We start from the raw sequence: 19,475 nt of genomic DNA on the forward strand, positions 1-19,475 counted from the left end.
GATAGTTTAAAGTTCTCTCTCTGAATGATTCAAACACGCAGAATTACGTCCGCGAAATTGGGGATTTTTTTATGACGTCACTGTCTGTACGAGAGGCGTGATTGGCTCTCCCACGTGAAGCTCCACTTGCATGCAAAACCTGTTGCAAGGGTACATTTTCTCCACATTGTCACTGAATGCTTCGATCCCGAAAATGATCGAAAGAAAACCCAGAATTTTATCTAAATTTGGATTTTCAAATTGATGATTTTGAGATGAAGAGAATGATGATGAAGTGAAACAACACAGTGACGTAGTTGGAGGTAAATTTGGGGAATTACGCCGATGATGATGATGATGAAAATTCAACTTGCAACACAATCACAACACAAGTAAAGTCATGTACATACCGATTCGCTACCCATTCATGCTGCTGGAAGTGCTAGCTACACCGCGCGGGCCAAATTGAATTCATGCTGAACATGAATAACCACATCCAGACAGTCTATCATAAGAAGGAAAATGATATAACTGTACTTACAAACAAGTGAATAATCCGAACCTGAAGGCAAATCAACTCAACGAATAGTACCAGACGATATGGCATATGCACTGACGATAAACTTCATGTGGCTGGATAGATTGTCACTCGTTCTGTTAGATGTAACTTTTATCTCATTAATTTGACAAAATTACGAAACTCGGGGAATTATTATTCTATGTAAAAATATAGTAACATCTCTTATCATTTTTTGAATTACGATAAAACCTGTTTTGAAGGAAAACGTTGAGGTAAATTAAAATTAGATGTAAAAGATCATCCCATCATGCGTAGCATTATGTGATCGTAAACAAACCATCACAACAACACATGCCGTATTGTTTGCTCGCCTTGGCTGAGACTGCGAGAATAGATCTATGCACGTGTTGCACAGCTCTCAATCAGCAAGGAAGGAATACGTGCATGTTTGCGATGGTTTGTTTGCAATGACATACAAGCTACGCATGTTGGGGGGGGGGATTTAAAAGTAATTTTAGTTTATCTCAACGTTTTCCTTCAAAAGAGGTTTTATCGTAATACAAAAAATAATAAGAGATGTTACTATATTTTTATATATATAAATAATTCCCCGAGTTTCGTAATTTTGTCAAATTAATGAGTTACAAATTACATCTAACAGAACGAGTGACAATCTATCCCAGCCACATGAAGTTTATCGTCGGTGCATATCGTCTGCTGCTATTCGTTGAGTTGATTTGCTTTCAGGTTAATTCGGATTATTCACTTGTTTGTAAGTACAGTTATATCATTATTTTCCTTCTTATGATAGACTCTCTCTGGATGTGGTTATTCATTTTCATGGATTAAATTGGGCCCGCGCGGTGTACGTATAGCTACCACTTGTAGCAGCAGCTGCATGAGTTGGTAGCGAATAGGCATGTACATGACTTTACTTGTGATCGTCAGGCAAGTTGAATTTTCATCATAATCATCGGCATTGTTCCCCCATTATTTACCTCCAACTACCTCACTGTGTTGTTCACTTCATCATCATTCTCTTCATCTTTAAAATCATCAATTTGAAAATCCAAATCTAGATAAAATTCTGGGTTTTCTTTCATTTCGTGATAGAAGTATTCAGATTTCAGTGACAGTATGTGGAGAAAACGTACCCACGCAACAGGTTTTGCATGCAAGTGGAGCTTCACGTGGGAGAGCCAATCACGCCTCTCGTACCGACAGTGACGTCATCAAATTCCAGTCAATTCAGAGACCGATGCGAGGCATATTTCGGAGGGGCATTTTAGCGTTTTTTAATCGGCGATTTTCACCTTTTTTGTATTATTTTCGGTATTTTTGAATGACCCACTGATGATCCCCACATCATTACCTTTCCATTGATATATAATAAGACCACATTCATAATCAATATATTTCTCCTTTAATAAAAGTAATTAGAATTATGAAAGGGATCTTATAGGGGGTGTTCACACCACAGCTAGCCCCTGCTGCTTCTATACCACTCTGTTGACTAACAGACAGATCCGTTCATCTGCCTCACTTATGAACGTGTAATTTCAAACCTCCATTGATTGTTTCTCTTATTTTTCTGGTTGCATTAAAATAAGTTTTATGTCACAGACAACATATCCTGAAAACTTGTAGACACGTTATTTCCGAATGTTTAAATAATTTTCTGTTTCACAATAATATTAATTCAAGCTTTTGAATTTTCTTTCAAATCATGTAGTATTTACATGGAGAATATACTAGAAAACCACGAGCAGATCTGGGCTCTGTCTAGTAAGCATGAAAAGGCCATGTCTACCCAACTTTCTCCGACTATTCAATCCCCTTTCTCTGACGACGGAAGTACAGCCAATAGTCCTGGTAAGTAATGTGATGGAGATGTAAATATTTGTATTTTATAGATCATATATGATAAAATAAGTCTATATTTATCAATTTCAAGAATCACTTGAAAATGAGTTGTCACTGCCCATAGTGTACATTAAGCTGCTTTTATAGGAAAATACTGGAACTAGCAAATGAATAATAAATAATAGAAAAGCCCTGTATCTGGTAATTAGCCAGTCCTCTTGATGAGGGAAAATCTATAACAGAATATAGAAGAATAATATGCCTGCATTTAGACTCTTCTCTAGGAAGCCCTAGATATTAGTCATTGAGAGTATTAAAAGATTGATTGATTTTAGAATCTGAAACTTACCTGCAACTGATTACAAGATCTTTGCAGTGCTCACTGTGTCACATTTCCTATGAATATGATTATCAGTATGAAATAAATAAGCATAGTCTTTGAGATTACTGCATGAATTACCAAAATAATGTCATAGCTTCACACTTTGAAGAGATTCGATGAATTCAGGTTAAAAAAAAGAAAATAGCTTCAAAATCTTAGGTTACATTTTCTCATGAATTTTTTATCATAAACTCATCATAGGCCGGAGGTAATTTTAAAGAGAAGCGGGACGTATTATGCTATCACGCTTGGTGTCCGTCATCTGAATTTTCCCTTGTAAACGCTATAACTTCACTTTGACTTAACCTAGGCTCATATAATTTGGTGTGTATGATACTAGCATGGATCCCATGAAGCCTATTGATTTTGAGCTCAAAGGTCAAGGTCACAGTGACATATTTTCATCTTACCTTCTGCAGTCCTTGTAGATGCGATAACTTCAATTTAACTTAACCTAGGCTCATATAATGTGGTGTGTATGAAACTAGCATGGATCCCAGGAAGCCTATTGATTTTTAGGTTCAAAGGTCAAGGTCACACTGACATGTTTTCATCTTACCCTTCTGAAGTCCTTGTAAACGCGATAACTTTAGTTGAACTTAACCTAGGCTCATATAATTTGGTATGTATGATACTAGCATAGATCTCAGCAATTCTATTGAATTGGAGGTCAGAAGGTCAAAGGTGAAGTTGCCACCTTCCACTTTTCTTGCTTGACCAATGACTGCATTTTCCGCGTTACAGGCGGGCATATTATGTGCTCGCCTTATTTAGCGACACTCTTGTTCAAAGTTCTTTTTAGCACAAATATTGTGTTGAAAAAAACAGTATATTTTTAATGAATATTCAGAGAAAATATATCATGCAGGAGGTCAAAGAAGAATGGGGATGTTGAACTAGATTGAAATGGACATGGAACATTTCATTTTTAATAAGGGTTGTGAGAGAATGCAATTCTAACACACCTTGGGCCCGTTGCATAAAAATTTTTACCTGAGAAAACTCAGGTTGATTTTACCAGAGTGATTGTCCTGTGTTAAACTCAATGGCAGAAATCAGACTAACCTTAGTTTTCAGTTCTTACCAGAGTTTTCTCAGGTAAAAAGTTTTATGCAACAGGCCCCTTGAGTATTCACTAGTGATTGACAGTAAGTGTACATTGATATATTTGGTTTTGCAGTATCATATTTGAGTGAGGAGAGATCATGGCCATCATCTGTACTGCCAGGTATGATATCATTAATGAGATTCTGATGAATTTCAATTGCTCAATTTCAGTTAGTTGATTTACAAAACTGGTCCTCCAAAAATTACACTTTTTCCCATTCCATATTTAAAATTCTCCATCAGTTACAACATTTAAAATGTTTTAAGAATCAGTTTGTCAGTAGTAATTAGTACCTTGGAGGTGCACACGTTTTTTTGTTTCTTCATTTGTTTAATTTAGATTTGTTTATGGATGTTTTTGCTTTGCTGTGTAATAGATTTCTTGATATAACTTATTAGCAAGCCAGTCCACTAATGTACTTTGAAACATCCTTATAAAGCCCTCTATAAATGTTATCATATCCCTGTCTCGTTTCCTAGATCAGACAGCAGGGAGCCTGGGCACGGGGAGGAGTGGGTTTGGAGGTCACATGACTGTCATCGGGAACAGGATAGAGCCGGCCTTCGGGGGAGAGGAACCTAGCCCTGCATTGAATAGTAACAATGGTAGCGAAGGAAAGGGCGCACAGCAGGGCGAGGTGGACGCAACCATGAATTCAGACACAAGTCCTAGGTGATTATGTGTTTAAAAATCAGAAGGAAAGAAATCAAACAATATCCATGCTAGCAATGGGAACAGAGAGAGGGGAAGGCAAGGGGGGGGGGAGAGAGTGAAGGAGAAAGGGAGAAGGACATACATAGAGATAGTGAAAAGATGGGAAACAAAGTATCTCATAAACACAAGAGCAGGGGCCTGTTTTATAAAGGACTTGTAACTGTTGTAACTTTGCCATTATGGCAACTACCATGGTAACAGGGCTCAGCAGCCAATCATAATCAAGGTTACCATGGTAGTTGTCATAATGGCAAAGTTACAACACTTGTAACTCTTTATGAATGGGGCCCCTGGTCGGGTCACCATTTGTGTGTAAAATATGAACATCTCTGTGAACACCTCCCAGGTAACAAGGATTAATGCCTTCAAAGGGTACCATCTTCTTTGTTTTAACCCCAGTTCACTGAATTACACAGCCACTGTTCTACTTTTGTATCATGTCACTACAACTTGAAGCTGGATATAGACAAGTTATTTATAGTTTATTTATCTCTGTTTTGTTAGGATGGAGATGAATAAAAGCAAAAGAACTCTGAAGGGTACCTGGCTTAGCTACTGGGAGCAGTACTTGGGTGAGTCACTACGATCTATATTCCACTTGATCCTTGAGATCAGAAATTGCATTAGCATTTTATATGAACATTGGAACATTAACATATGAAATTTCCAAATATTGGTATGAATATTGATATTGGTATGAATACTGAAATCAAAGTTTCAAGCCTCCCTGTAGGAATAAAAGCAAATTCAATTCCAAATCAACATGATGTCATCATCGGCTGAGCCTTTAAGATGATTTTGACTTTACTCCAATTTCTATGCTTGCAGCGAGGCAGGATTCTTATTTTAGTATTCCTAGCTATTTGCTGAATATCAAGTGGAATGATTTTACTTCTGGCTACTTTATTTAAAGTGTGTTTTTGTCTCACCTGCATAGCAGAGTGAGACGAGGCATCGCTTTTCCGGCGGCGTCAACACCAAATCTTAAGTGAAGGATAAGTTTTTGAAATGACAACATAACTTAGAAAATATATGGACCTAGTTCATGAAACTTGGCCATAAGGTTAATCAAGTATCACTGAACATCATGCATGAGTTTCACGTCACATGACCAATGTCAAAGGTCATTTAGGGTCAGTGAACTTAGACCATGTTGGGGGAATCAACATCAAAATCTTAACCTAAGGTTAAGTTTTTGACATGTCATCATAACTTAGAAAATATATGGATCCAGTGTATTTTGGAACCAGATATGAATAACATGTTGTGTTTGGTGAGCTGAAAGGGGGCTATTATAGTATGTGGAGGGTGTAGAATATGTGGCGCACATGGGGTGGGGGTGATGGTTTTGAACATGTCCAAATCCTTTATGCGTGGATATCTAATCAATCATAAAAGATGTCAATGGATACACAGGCTTTTTGGTTTTGTTTTGTGTTGAAATTGTGCTTATTTCATGGATTGTATTGTGGTTGATAATGGCCGTTTTTTAGAGAGAGGTAGTGTTTGGAAGCTATAGGTACTGGGCTAGCATGGTGATTTCTGGAATAAGAAAGAATAAAATTGTTATAAAACAATGGGTCATTGTGTTATTAGTTAATTAATGTGGAAAATGAGAAAACATGATGGTTTTATTGAAATTACTAATGAGTTTGTCTACATGACAATAAAACAACATGTTAACAAATTAATTAGATTCACTACATAATTGTTTGTTGAAGGCACAGTGGCAGGATTGTAATGTACTGGTTAATGTTTTGATCTTGTTCAGACTATTACTGTATGTTCCTAACTTTTGGTGGCTGGAGAAAAGACAGTTGTTGATAAAAAAATTTGGGTGGTGAGAGTATGCATTGCCCATACAGGGAATACATCCTCTCACCTTGGGTAAATTTTGCGACATTTAAAGTTTGAATTCAAAATTTAACCAAATAGACCTAATGTTAGCTTAAAATTTTGGAGAAATTGCTGGTATAAAGTCTATAACCCCTAAATGTTGTTAATTTTTGGTTGAACAGTAATTTTGCTTAGTTTAGTTGAAGATTTATCTCCAAATGAATAATAATTTTGTCCTAAAAGCAACTTTTGTTTGGTTTTACCGATCACCATTAGACTACCACGATAGATATGAAAGCAGATGAAAAAAGGAACAGTTAACGATAGGCCTACTACTCTACATAGACACCTTTAGAAAAAAAATCATTGGATTTAAATACCAAAATGATTCAATTAAAATTTAATGTCGGCCATGCCACTTGTCTTTACCAGCCACCATTCTAACGTTACAGTTCACATGGCATGACAGACATACCGATTGAGTCATGTTGAGATTTATTTTCAGTTTCACAGGTTTTCATTCACGTAAAAGCGCCGACATGCACACTTTTTTTCACGTCGCTATTTTTGGGGAGATAAATAGGCCTACTCAATTTCACATTTGGTAATCACGGGTTTAAGGAGCATAAATTAACCACCATCAAATGGGCCAGGCGGTTGCCATCTTCACCCAGCAGGAAGGGTTGGCAGAGCGCCCAACCGATAATTTGGGATTTTGGCCTGAGGTGCTCCAGCTCCAATGGCAGCGGTGCTCGGCCTACCCTGCCTGCTAAGTGCTAAGTTAGTAGTGGGCGCATGGGCGAAGATCGGCCGAGGCAGATGCGCGCGCCTGCCCAATCGCCTAACCATAGCTCAAACAAATCAACTAGAAACCGCTTTTTCTGGTAGTGATATCAGATACTTTTCACTTACCCCTCACCCTGAATAATACGGCGAACAATGTCAATGATGACCCACATATGCGATATGCATTGTGCACATGTGATGCACTAAATATAGCTTCGTTTTCTTTTCCGAATATTTCCGAATAAAAAACGTGTACGATGATCAAAACGAACAAGATAATTCTCAAATCAGAAAGTACCCGAGAGCAACAAAACCTCTGTACCCAGGGGACGTTGTTTACACTATGAGAAAACCTACTAAAACAACGCCTGAGTATTCATTGAAACTAAAGAATAATAAATTAGTTGCTATTCATACCCATTCTTTTGTACGCACAAATATTGCCCGACGATGAAACTTAAACCGGCTTTACGAGTTTTCTTGGACAATCATGTTGTGCATTTTTGAAAGGAAGTGGCTCCCGAACGTATTATGGTACAGGGGTCAAAAAACGTCATCAATCACATGACATATAATAAAAAAACATATTTTCTTTGTAATCAGTTCAACTTTTTTAATTTCAAGTCAGTGATATGTAAGTTAATCCATTAAGTGTATCCATGTATTTCCCCAAAAAAATGAAAAATGCCAACATAAAAACAAGCGTGACGACAAGATTCTGCTTACGAAAGGTAATGAAATGTTCCGAAAAAGCTTAAGATGTGAAGAGCGCTGCACAAGGCATTCCAGGAACAGAGCTTCTAGTTCATGAAACTTGGACATAAGGGGCCTGTTGCAGAAAGAATTGTGTTTAAACGCAAGTCAAACAATCAAACGCAAGTCCCAAATGTGCACTGTTGACTGGTTGAAAATCAAGTTGCGCATGATTTTTAGAGTTGCGATTGATTGCAACTCTTTCTGCAACGGGCCCAAGGTGAATCAAGTATCACTGAACATCCTGCATGAGTTTCGCATCACATGACCAAGGTCAAAGGTCATTTAGGGTCAATGAACTTTGGCCGAATACATCTTAACTTTGAAAGTTTATGGATCTGATTTATGAAACTTGATCATAAGAGTAATCAAGTATCACTGAACATCCTGTGCGAGTTTCAGGTCACATGACCAAGGCCAAAGGTCATTTAGGGTCAATGAACTTTGGCCAAATTGGGGGTATTTGTTGAATTACCATCATAACTTTGAAAGTATGTTGGTCTAGTTCATAAAACTTGGACATAAGAGTAATCAAGTATCACTGAACATCCTGTGCTCATTTTAGGTCACATGACCAAGGTCAAAGGTCAATGAACTTTGGCCATGTTGGGGGTATTTGTTGAATTACCATCATATCTCTGTAAGATTATTGGTCTTGTTCATAAACGTGGAAATACGAGTAACCAAGTATCACTGAACATCTTGTGCGAGATATAGTAGTTTTCAAAGTCAGCACTGCTGCTATATTGAATCGCGTGATGCAGGTGAGACCGCCAGAGGCATTCCACTTGTATTAAAAATCATGTCATATTGAATCTTGTAGTGTGCTCTGGGTTTTTAAGCTCATTACCAGTTTTGGCGGGAAAGAAGGAATGAAATGATATGAAACTGATGAAATATAGGGTCAGATTATTTGCACCTTTAGTCCACCAGCTCAACCTATTGACAATATATGGCACATCATTTTTGTATTTTTGGAATTTGCGATGATTTTATGTTGTGTAAATACATTTATTTTATTTGAAGATACATGTGCGGGATATGCATTTTTTTTTACCTATTTTACAGCTACTGACACATGAGCTATGTACAGTCTCTCAGCACTTCATTTACATTCATCTGGAAGGTTATTATGTAATATGCTCTTCTTCAATTTGTTTTCTCAAATATTTTGTTTTCCTACAGCAAGAGAGGATAAAGACAACTCAATGCACTTCTGTCAAATCAAACTCCAGACATTCACAGGTAAGTACCCTCTCTTCGAATGTAGTAAGAAATTAAATTCACTCTGTTTTGATCTTTCATAGGAAGTAGATTACAATTCAATAATACCATACTCTTTTTTAAAAAAAGTGTTAATCACTGTAACATCCCAACATAATTGGGCTATATATCTGATCAATCAACAGATATTCTGTCACCTGTTTCAGGCAGTTTGAGATATAGTGCAAAGAGATGATTAATTATTCTTCCCTTGCAAGGAAACACAAATTGTAAACTTATGTTGATCATAAAAATTGATACCAGTTTATCAAATTGGAAAGACCTTTGAATGGGTAATTATCCAACATGTACACTGTATGTTATTTCTCATGAAAGATAACGGCTGGAAACCTTCATTGAACCCATTCAATGGAATGTTATCACCTTTGATTTCTGGTGCAAAGTTTGTGAAAGGGAGTATTGCAAGAAACTTGCTATTTATTACAATAAAATTTACCACCAATCAGTCAAATCATATTTCTAGCTATATGATATGAAATAAATCTTAATCATTATTTTCTTCAATGTTGCTTTTGGTATGATTATTACAATATATTTATGATTTTGTAGCAAAAATTGTAGTTAATAATAATGCATTATTCTTTCCATGCAGGACATACTAACGGTGTAAAAGCCCTGTGTATGATGCCTAATGAGAATACTTTCCTGAGTGCTAGCAAGGACAAAACTGTCAAGATCTGGTCTCTACGTAACTCTGGCGATGGCTCCTCAACATCTAGCTGTCAGCTGACCTACCCTCATCACCGGAAGACTGTGTTTGATGTCAGGCTTCTTGAGTCTCAGCGTCTTGTGGCTTCCTGCGATGGCAACGTCCATGTAAGTTTTGGGGGGTGTTGCAAGCTTTAAAGTTTATTTATTTTATTTCCAGGCAAAAGACAACAAGAGTATGTACAAAGGAGAAATTACCACCGACTAGTGCCTGAGGATGACTAAAAGAAAAACTAGTTTCTGTTATGAAGCTCTTCACTAGTCTGGGTTTACAAATATACAAAAATAAAATCGGTATAAAATGGCAATATATGTTTAAATGCATTACTTATTAAAACAAAGAATTTAGAAGTAAAGAGTGCTTGTTTCCATGTGCAATAATAATAAGTTTCAAAGCTCTAAGAAAGAAGGGGAGAAAAGAATACAATATATTTCAGTAAATTAAGAACAACAAAGGAACTGAAAGTGAAAATACCATTACGAAAAATTAATTATGCGTACAAATAAAGAGATAATCGGCGAATACACAACTTGAATATAACGGGTCGATAATGATGTATGTAAATTTATATAATCATAATAACTAAGAACACAATCCGACTTAAAAATCTGAACGCAATATGATAATGCAAATTAACTGAGGGGTATGATTTCATACAGAACACAATAGAAGCGTATAGTATTGGAAGTGAAACTAATTAAAAGAGGTGGGTTTTAAGGAGGGACTTAAAAAGTTCTAACGATGATGCCTCACGTACATTGATGGGGGAGAATATTCCAGAGCAATTATAATATTCCAGTCAATATGAATGTTCATGTAAACAACGTTATGCTATAATAAGATAGTAAAGCCTGAGGAGATGAAGTTGCATATATTGTGAGAACTTAAATGTTACCATATCAGAGAATATGCAATAGTCGAACGTGACAACAATGATCATGCTACGAAGTAACACAACAGCAAAAATATAGTATCAACATAATTGTCAGATACGTGTATACAATTCAGAGAAAGAGAGAGATTGGGAGAGAGAAGAAGAGGAAGAGGAGGAACAAGGAGTTTAGAGAACTGGGTAGAATGAAATAAAAGAGAGAGAGGCAATAAAGAAACGAAGCATAACATGCAAAAATGCAAATTCTACTACCATGAATACAGTTGATAAACTAGCATAGTAATAAACATTATGAACAGTACAAGAGCAAATAATTGCATAAAAGTAATTAACAAAAATTAATGCATAACAAAGGGCACAATATTTATGCTAAGAATATAAGGCTAAATACATGCCCTTTAGCCCGCACAGAATGAGAAAAACAGAGAAATGGAAGAAGGGGAAAGAGAGAAATTGGAGAGGGTTAGACAAGACAAAAACAATACTCTGCATGTCTCATTAAAATGCATTTTCAATTGGAGGCATGGAGAATAAGTGTTCACGTAGAGCATTAAGGAAAGGAGTGACAGATACACCAAGGCAAAGATCTCTGATCTCTGAAGGGATAGATTCCCAGAATCTGGGGAAAGAAAAGAAACAAGAGTAATTTGTGAGAGTTCCACCAGACCAGTCTGTTATACAATGGTGGGAGTTCTAAGCTGTGTAATCTTTCATCATAAGAGAGTGAATTTGCTTGATCATAAGGAAAGCAGAAGCGTGTGAAACAACGTTGAACTGCTTCAAGAGAGGATATGTGGTTTTTTTTTGATGGGGTAGCCAGACTGGTATACCGTATTCAATTATTGGCCGACAAAGTGAACAGAACAAACATTTCACAATGAAAGGATTTCGTTAATTCACGATCCTGCGGATGAATCCTAATAGTTTGGAACATTTGTATAAAACAAGATTCACATGCTTTGACCACGTCAAATAATGCGAAAAGATCAATTCAAGGTATTTGTAAGAATCAACAACATTGAGAGCATGGTTACCAGCAAAGTATTGATCTGTAATAACCTATCAAGATTTAGTGATTTGCATTACATTTCAACGCATTCAGTTCCATGGAATTATTATTGCACCAGAGGATTATGGAATCAAGGTCAGATTGGAGAACTTCAGTGTCATTCTGGATACATATTGTACGATTCAGCACTGTGTCGTCACCATATTGGGGCAAGCAAGTACCTGCAGAAATTAAGTTAGGCAGGTCTGCAGTAAACAAATAAAAAGAATAGGCCCAATGACACTCCCCTGGGGGACTCCAGAGGTTACAGAACTCCAATCCGACTGACTACCTTGGAACTGAACACGCTGGACCCGGTTTGTAAGAAAAGAACAGATCCATTTCAAAGCATTCTGACATACCCCAAAACTATGTACTTTATGTAGTTTACGAATAAGTACCAAATGACTCACTTTATCGAATGCTTTCGACCAGTCTAGAAATATCGCATCTATTCTCGGTGTTGAGGTGTGATCTAAAGTTTTTGCCTAAGTGTGAAACAGAATCACGGCTTGCATAGCACAAGACCGCTCAGGTAGAAACCCATGTTGAGTGTCAGTGATGATTTTAAGGTCTAAAGAGAAATCAGTTAGTTTGCGCACTAAAATTTTTCCAAGGAGTTAACATGGTAAAGAAGTGAGTGAAATAGGTCGGTAATTTTTAATTGAAGACTGTTTGCCACTCTTATGCAGAGGGATAACATGAGCAGCTTTCCAATCATTTGGTACAGTGCCTAGATTCAAGCTGAGATTAAAAATGCGAGTTAGAATGGTGACAACTGAATTACCGGCAAGTTTAAGAAATGCCGGGGAAATACCTTCTGGGCCAGGAGGTTTGGAAGATTTCAGATTCTCTATTGATTTTTGAACATCTGCATTTTCAATCTTAATTTGTGAGAAAGGGGTTATAACAATATGTTGGGCATTACAATTATTGGTCAAGTCATTGATATTGGTAACAGGTCCAGTACAATCAGAAAAATTGCTACAGAAAAACTCTTTAAATGCCTATGCGATCATATCAGCAGAATCATACGAGTTACCATTATAAACAAAGTTATAATCCGTTGTTGAATTTGTGATAGATCTATACATTTTGGCAACAGCATATCCTTGCCACCCTAAGGCTGTGTGTAGAGATACTTCTTGAGTCTCAGCATATTGTAGCAGTGTTCATGTAAGGAGAGGTGTTGTGAAAAACTTTATTTGCAATCAAATGCAAACATCAAAGTAAAGTCATGATAAGTGGATCAGATTTAACAATACCCTACCAACACCTCTATAAGATCATGAAGTTTTTTAAGAGTCTAAGTTTCTTGTGAGTTTGAGGGGGTATTGCAAGAACCAGTTTGCAATCTTTGGTGAATTTGTAATTGATGGAACACTTTATTAACTCCTGCAATATGTATACTCTCTGTTGCAAGCAAGTTATCAATTGCAAGATTGATAACTTTGAAATGGGAATATTGCATTAACTATATGATTTATACAGTATATTGAACAGGCTACCTGTTGTCTATTAAAAAAAAACCCTCAGGTGTGGGATCCCATCAATGGAGCAGCAGTACGTGGTTATGATCTGAGTCGGAGTGCACCCAGCTGCATGGAGGTGATGCCTGCCCCTAGCCCTTGTCTAGTGGTGTCTTCTGGAGATTCCAGTGTCCGATTCATTGATACCAGGCATGGTGGTATCCAACAAGAGATCAGGGTTGCCTCAGGGCCGCTGGGTAAGCCCAAACATTTATAAAAAAACATTAAGCTACATCAAAATATGTTGTTTACCCTAATTTCAGATTCTTGCCCCTTCCCAATTTTCCTTGCATTACAGGTTGTGTGCTTGTAAGTGTTACTTTCTTACTACACGGCATGGTTTGATTTTGTACTTAAAAGGAATTTTCACCAATGCATGGCCTATTTGCTTTTCAAATTCCAATTTTTTTTCCCTAACCCCAGGAAATAGGGGGAGGAGGTCATCTTAGCCCCTTAACTCACTTCGGTCTCAGACTAAACTTCACCAAAGTGGGCTAGCACAGTCTTATCTTGCCTGGCTAAAAAGCAGGGTTAGACGGCTTATTGCGATGCTATTAGCTGTAGTCTGAAACCTCAGGTTAAGTATGTGCTGTGTAGAAAAATGATTGATATCCAATTTGAGGGTTAAGGTGCTTTCACCCACCCAGCTCAGCAAATTGTGTCGGACTAAGAAAGACATTCTTAAATTAATTTATAAAAAAGATACCCCAGGGTTTAAGAAACTTTGCTAGTCAAAGAGCTTAATCCTTGCCTATTCTTTCTTGTAGGTTTGATCCGTTGCATGGCTGTCAGTCAAGACGGCTATACCATAGGTGTAGGATTCTCATCAGGAGTTCTTTCCATGGTGGACCTTAGGACTGGATTACTGATGGGAGGATGGAGGGCCCATGAAGGCGAGATACTCCAGGTGAGAGGAAGATAAAGATGGATAGAGTTAATTATTAGTGGTAAAAGGTATTCAATATAGGAAAAAGGGCAAGTGAAATAGTTTTAGGGAGTCGAGTGAGAGACACGAGTATGTCCAATCAGAATAAAGATACAGGGACTAATCAATAAGGGTATTGACTTACAACAGCAAAAATGAATGAGAGATAGGAGTGTGATCAGTGAGGGTATAAACAGCTTCTGAAGATTAATTATGGCCATCTCTGGGCTCAATGTGTTAATGGCTAATCTATAGATGTTTTCACCCGACCTAGCTACAGTTATGAGCCATGCATTCATTGTTGTATCAAATGTATGCATGATATGTAAAGTTATCTAAAAAGTCATTGTCTGACCTAGCAACAATCATGCATTCATTGAGGTTTATGGGGCGTTGCAAGAAACTTGCGATCAATTGCAAGTCTATTTTCAGTGCCTAAATCAATCACATCTCTTTTGATTAATTGTAAATTTGTAATTGATTGCTGAACTGCTTCTTGTATGAAGAAGTGTAATCTGATTTACTACAGCTAAAACTGATCTATTCATTGTAAAATTACAATAGAATATTTGTGATTGATGGCAACACCCCCTTAGTGTCCCACTATTATTAGACAAATTTCCTGGAGGTGATGCACATACTTGTTTTTAGTACTTTCAGTAGACATACCATTGAAATCCAAAGTAGCAGAGGGTGCCATGTTTCACCATTGTAGGCTTGAATACTTTTGTGAACTGGGGTCTCATTTCATAAAGGACTTGTAACTGTTGTAACTTTGCCATTATGACATGTGATGTTTAATATCACTAAAGAATGTTTCTCTAATGTTGAAATATTATTCATATGGTTTCGAAATCAGCACTTCTGCTCCATTAAATTATGTAATACTGGCAGATGGTGGATTTTTTTCTTTGTCATTGATAATGTGTGAACAAGATGAAATCATACATTCCATGTTAGACTTGTCAAGCTCAGATTCTACATCAGGAAGAGCATTTCATGTATCAATTAATTTGAACTGACTTTTCATAAGCCACTGAAATCCTTGCATCTGATTGGCTCAGAATGAAATTCACTATTTGATGAAATGCCTCCAAGGCCCGTATTCTGAAGTCGGGTTTAACTGAGGCCATGGTCTAACTCTGCTAAAATTATGTGAAGCCAAAAGTGTCAAAATTTTTATTCAGTTGTATGTTTCTTATGCTTGCTGTGCTCTTTCCTGATTCATGGAAGGTGAAGACAATCAGCTATTTATACTTCCTAGGCAATTATAAATGATTTAAGAGCCAAAATGAACTGAAATATGATATCTCTACCGTTAGTGATTTATGTAACAATTGGCTTTCCATACTTAAACCACAACTTTAAACCTCAGTTTAAGTTAAACCCGACTTCTGAATACGGACCCAAGTGTCTATCTCACACTCTCACCGCTCCTAACCATCTCTATGTCATAGGAACATGTTCCTCCATAAGTCAAAATCAAATACAGCTTCGTTTTGAACTGCGACGGGGGTGTTTGAAAACCTTAATGTTTAAATAGTTCCATACTAAAGGGGGACTATCAAGAGTAATATTCACCAAGCCAAGTTTACCAATATTTTGTGATGATATATCTAATGCACAAAAGCAGTTGTTAATCCAATTTTTGTTGAAAAACAACTTCATGTAACAGGTAGGAATATGACATCAACAGTTTGCTCATTGAATATTTGTGACAACAGCAGCCTGGTGTACCCATTTAATGAAAGGATTTTACAAAGCTGGGAGCTTTCTCTCATGTTGAAACCTATCTGTTTATAACTGCCTTCCAGTGGTAGTCATTGATCCTTTGTCAATTTCTTCTCCAAATGACATTTATTTTGTCCTTTATCCAGATTAAGCCTTACAACAATCATACCTTTCTTACATCCTCTGTTGATCACGCAATGACTCTCTGGAAGGAGGATTCAACCAAAGTTTGTCACTTTCGAGGTATGTGACTATATTCTTATTACTGTACTACTTTATAGATAAGTGAAGTCATGCAAGATACTATGTCGTAAATAGCAGTGGTAATTTTCTGGTTACTATGATCTTCTTTATTTTGTTGTTAACTCTTCATAGGTAAAATGGTTAGCCATGATTCTCTGCTGTAAAATGTGAATAATAATCTCTGTGTGCAACGTGAATGTACAGGGTAGAATTAAAGAGGGGTAGCTGCTTGAAAAACAAAATTATAGTTGCCCATGGGGATGCGAGCTTCAAATATTATTTTCTATTGCCTTGAAGGTGCCGCAGAGCCTGTTCATTGCATCTGTATCTCTGATGAGCAAATACTCTCTGCTACATTTGGTAATCGTATCGGCATCCACACAGCAGTTAATTCTCAGGTGAGGGTTTCTGCATTTTAGCAAGGTAGCAAAAGACAATTATTCAACTTAATTGATATACACAAGGGTATGTGTTAAAAGTATCATTTTCCGCCTATTAGATTGTGTGATTTAACTTTCTTGATAGGAGACATGTTTCATAGCGTTTGACACAAAGTGAATACATGAATAATTTTTCAAAACCTGTACAATATCTTTGTGGTGTCCACCTTCCTTAAAACATGTTTGGGAGGTACCAGTAATCAAAGAGGACAAATGTAAGCAGTAGGCTGTTCATCCTGGTACAGCATTGTGGTAAATTAAAAGCTTCAACCAACCTTAATGATTATTTGGGCCAAGCTCATAGGTTTAAGCTTTAAATTTAATTTATCATCCCCAACTGATTAGAGTTATCTGTAGCATCGTGATAGTTCCAGAGATTAAGAAGTTTTTTGTTATGACATTTTCCATCCTAACTTGTACACCTTTTTTCCCCACTTATTTACTCAATTTTTAATCCATTTTAGACCTTCTTTCGTTCAAATTTAAACATGTGATGTACTTGATAAATGGAATTTGTTTGTGTTTAATTGCAGGCCAGCTATTCTTGCTCCAAGCTACGATCGGATTCATTCAAAGGTGCTATTGGTGCTATTTCGGTTCTGCCATTGAATAAACTCATGTTGGTGGCTTCAGACAATGGAAGTATTTTCTTATTAGCATGAAGAGAATTATTTTTCCACTTAGTGTCCAGTGAATTTATTCTAGACCTTCTTTACAAATTTGTCAATGTAATCATTAAAAGGATGGTCCAAGCTGAAAATATTTGTATAGAGTAAAATTCACAAGGCAAAATGCTGGAAATTTCAAAAATGAATAACAAATAAAGTTATTCTATTGTGTGAAAACAGTTATAAGCATAACGTCATGAAGGTTCATTAGGTAGGCTGGTGATGTCACATCCCCACTTTCCTTTTTCTGATGTCATTACATAAAATCATACACGTTTCATTTTTTCATAGATGTGTGAATAATGTATCTCCAGTATGGTGAAAGAAATTGCAGAAATGAATTACTAATGCACTTAATCAGATGTTAAATAAATCTAATTTCATTTAATGAAATACAAAAGAACAAGTGGGGATACATCATCAGCCCGCCTAATGAATATTCATAAAAACATACCTAAAACTATTTCACCGGAATAATTCAATTACTTTATTTGTTATCAAATTTTCAGCATTTTGCTCTGTTTATAATATCTTGCCTGGACCATCCCTTTAATTTGGTTATTTTTAATCCTAAATGAAAAGCACACCTGAAACTGTTTTCATGTACACTTATAACAAATCTTTAAAAGGTTCTAAACAAAAAAATGAAAACAGTGACTTGTTTTAACATGTTTGGCTCATCCATATACATACCCTTACCTTTAAGGCTTGGACTATCACGTAACCAAATGTTGCATCCATTATAACAACTCTTTGTATGCTAATTTTCATCAAAAAGTGGTTAAATTGAACCTGAATGTTTTACTTGATCCGATGTTTTAGGGTTCCATTTTTCTTGAATGGTCTTTTGATACATGAAATGTCATAGTTCACATAAATTTGATCTGACTTGAATAAAACTCTTGCTTGTAACTATATTATGAAATGTAGAACAAGTTCACCCCAACAAAAAGTTGATTCAAATAAAAAGGAAAAAAACAACAAGCATAACACTGACAATTTCATCAAAATCAGGTGAATAAGGAGAAACTAAATTAGTTTTGCTTAATTTCACAAAACAGTTATATTCACATTCTTCTCGGTATGCAAATGAAGAGACTGATGACATCACTCACTATTTCTTTTGTATTTTATTATATGAAATATTTAAATTTTCTCCCTATTGTCATGTGAAATAAAGATTACTTCCTCCCTAAACATATGCCATTAGTATTGTTTAATGCTATATCATTCAATCAAGTTAATCCTTAGTGTCAAATCTGTAAGAAATGAAAATATTTTATAATTCAAACAATAAAAAACAAAAGAAATAGTGAGTGATGGACGTTATCGACTGTCCCATTTGCATGTCACTGTTTTGTGAAAAATAAGCAAAACTTCAAAATGTGATAACTTTTTTATTTTACATTTGATTTTGATGAAAATTTCAGCATAATGATTGCATAATTTTTCTCTATTCATTCAAATCAACATTTGTCTAGAGTGAACTTGACTCTTAATAAGAAGTCCCCATGGTGATGAACATTTCTGAAAGATCAAAATCACACACCTAGATTGTCATTTTATTGGTTGTTTGATCATTGATGACATGTGCAATTTTGTGAAGCACCCATTTACAAACAATGAATACTATACTGGGGTAAATAGAGCACAGTGTGTCTAATTTCAGTTTTTACCTCCATGATTAGACCTAAATCATTTTTTTTACAAAGGTCAAGTCCACCCCAGAAAATTTTGACTTGAATCAATAAAGAAAAATCAATTATAACACTGAAAATTTCATCAAAATCGGATTTAAAAGAAAATGACATTTTAAAGTTTCGCTTATTTTTCACAAAACGGTTCTATTCACAACTCAATGACAAGTTTGATGATGTCCTTCACTTTTTATTGTTTTGAATTATGCAGATTTGAAAATAATGGGTGATTTCAAGTTCAGAGATGACTTTTGATGTTGGTGTTAGTTAACACAATATAGCCAAACATAAAATGAAGATGGTCCTGAAAAGTCACTCACTAGTTATACAGTGCGTATCAAAAAAAAGTTTACACTTTGAAAAATCCT

General features: G+C 36.1%; 1 protein-coding gene across 2 annotated transcripts in view; it reads left to right on the forward strand.

Moving 5' to 3' along the window:
• Positions 1-18,368, forward strand: part of LOC121419031 (WD repeat-containing protein 81-like) — a 35,113-nt gene extending 16,745 nt beyond the window's left edge. For both annotated transcript variants that reach the window (XM_041613306.1, XM_041613307.1), the window contains exons 15-25: positions 2,232-2,371; positions 3,925-3,972; positions 4,332-4,524; positions 5,071-5,138; positions 9,127-9,186; positions 9,818-10,041; positions 13,411-13,600; positions 14,171-14,310; positions 16,206-16,302; positions 16,600-16,700; positions 17,276-18,368. In XM_041613306.1, the coding sequence (XP_041469240.1) occupies positions 2,232-2,371; positions 3,925-3,972; positions 4,332-4,524; positions 5,071-5,138; positions 9,127-9,186; positions 9,818-10,041; positions 13,411-13,600; positions 14,171-14,310; positions 16,206-16,302; positions 16,600-16,700; positions 17,276-17,404 (1,390 nt within the window). In that variant the 3' untranslated portion in view covers positions 17,405-18,368. The remainder of the gene's footprint in view (positions 1-2,231; positions 2,372-3,924; positions 3,973-4,331; positions 4,525-5,070; positions 5,139-9,126; positions 9,187-9,817; positions 10,042-13,410; positions 13,601-14,170; positions 14,311-16,205; positions 16,303-16,599; positions 16,701-17,275) is intronic.
• The last annotated feature ends 1,107 nt before the right edge of the window (positions 18,369-19,475 follow it).

This window comes from Lytechinus variegatus, chromosome 7, assembly GCF_018143015.1.
Source record: "Lytechinus variegatus isolate NC3 chromosome 7, Lvar_3.0, whole genome shotgun sequence".
In the NCBI taxonomy this organism is placed as follows: domain Eukaryota; kingdom Metazoa; phylum Echinodermata; class Echinoidea; order Temnopleuroida; family Toxopneustidae; genus Lytechinus; species Lytechinus variegatus.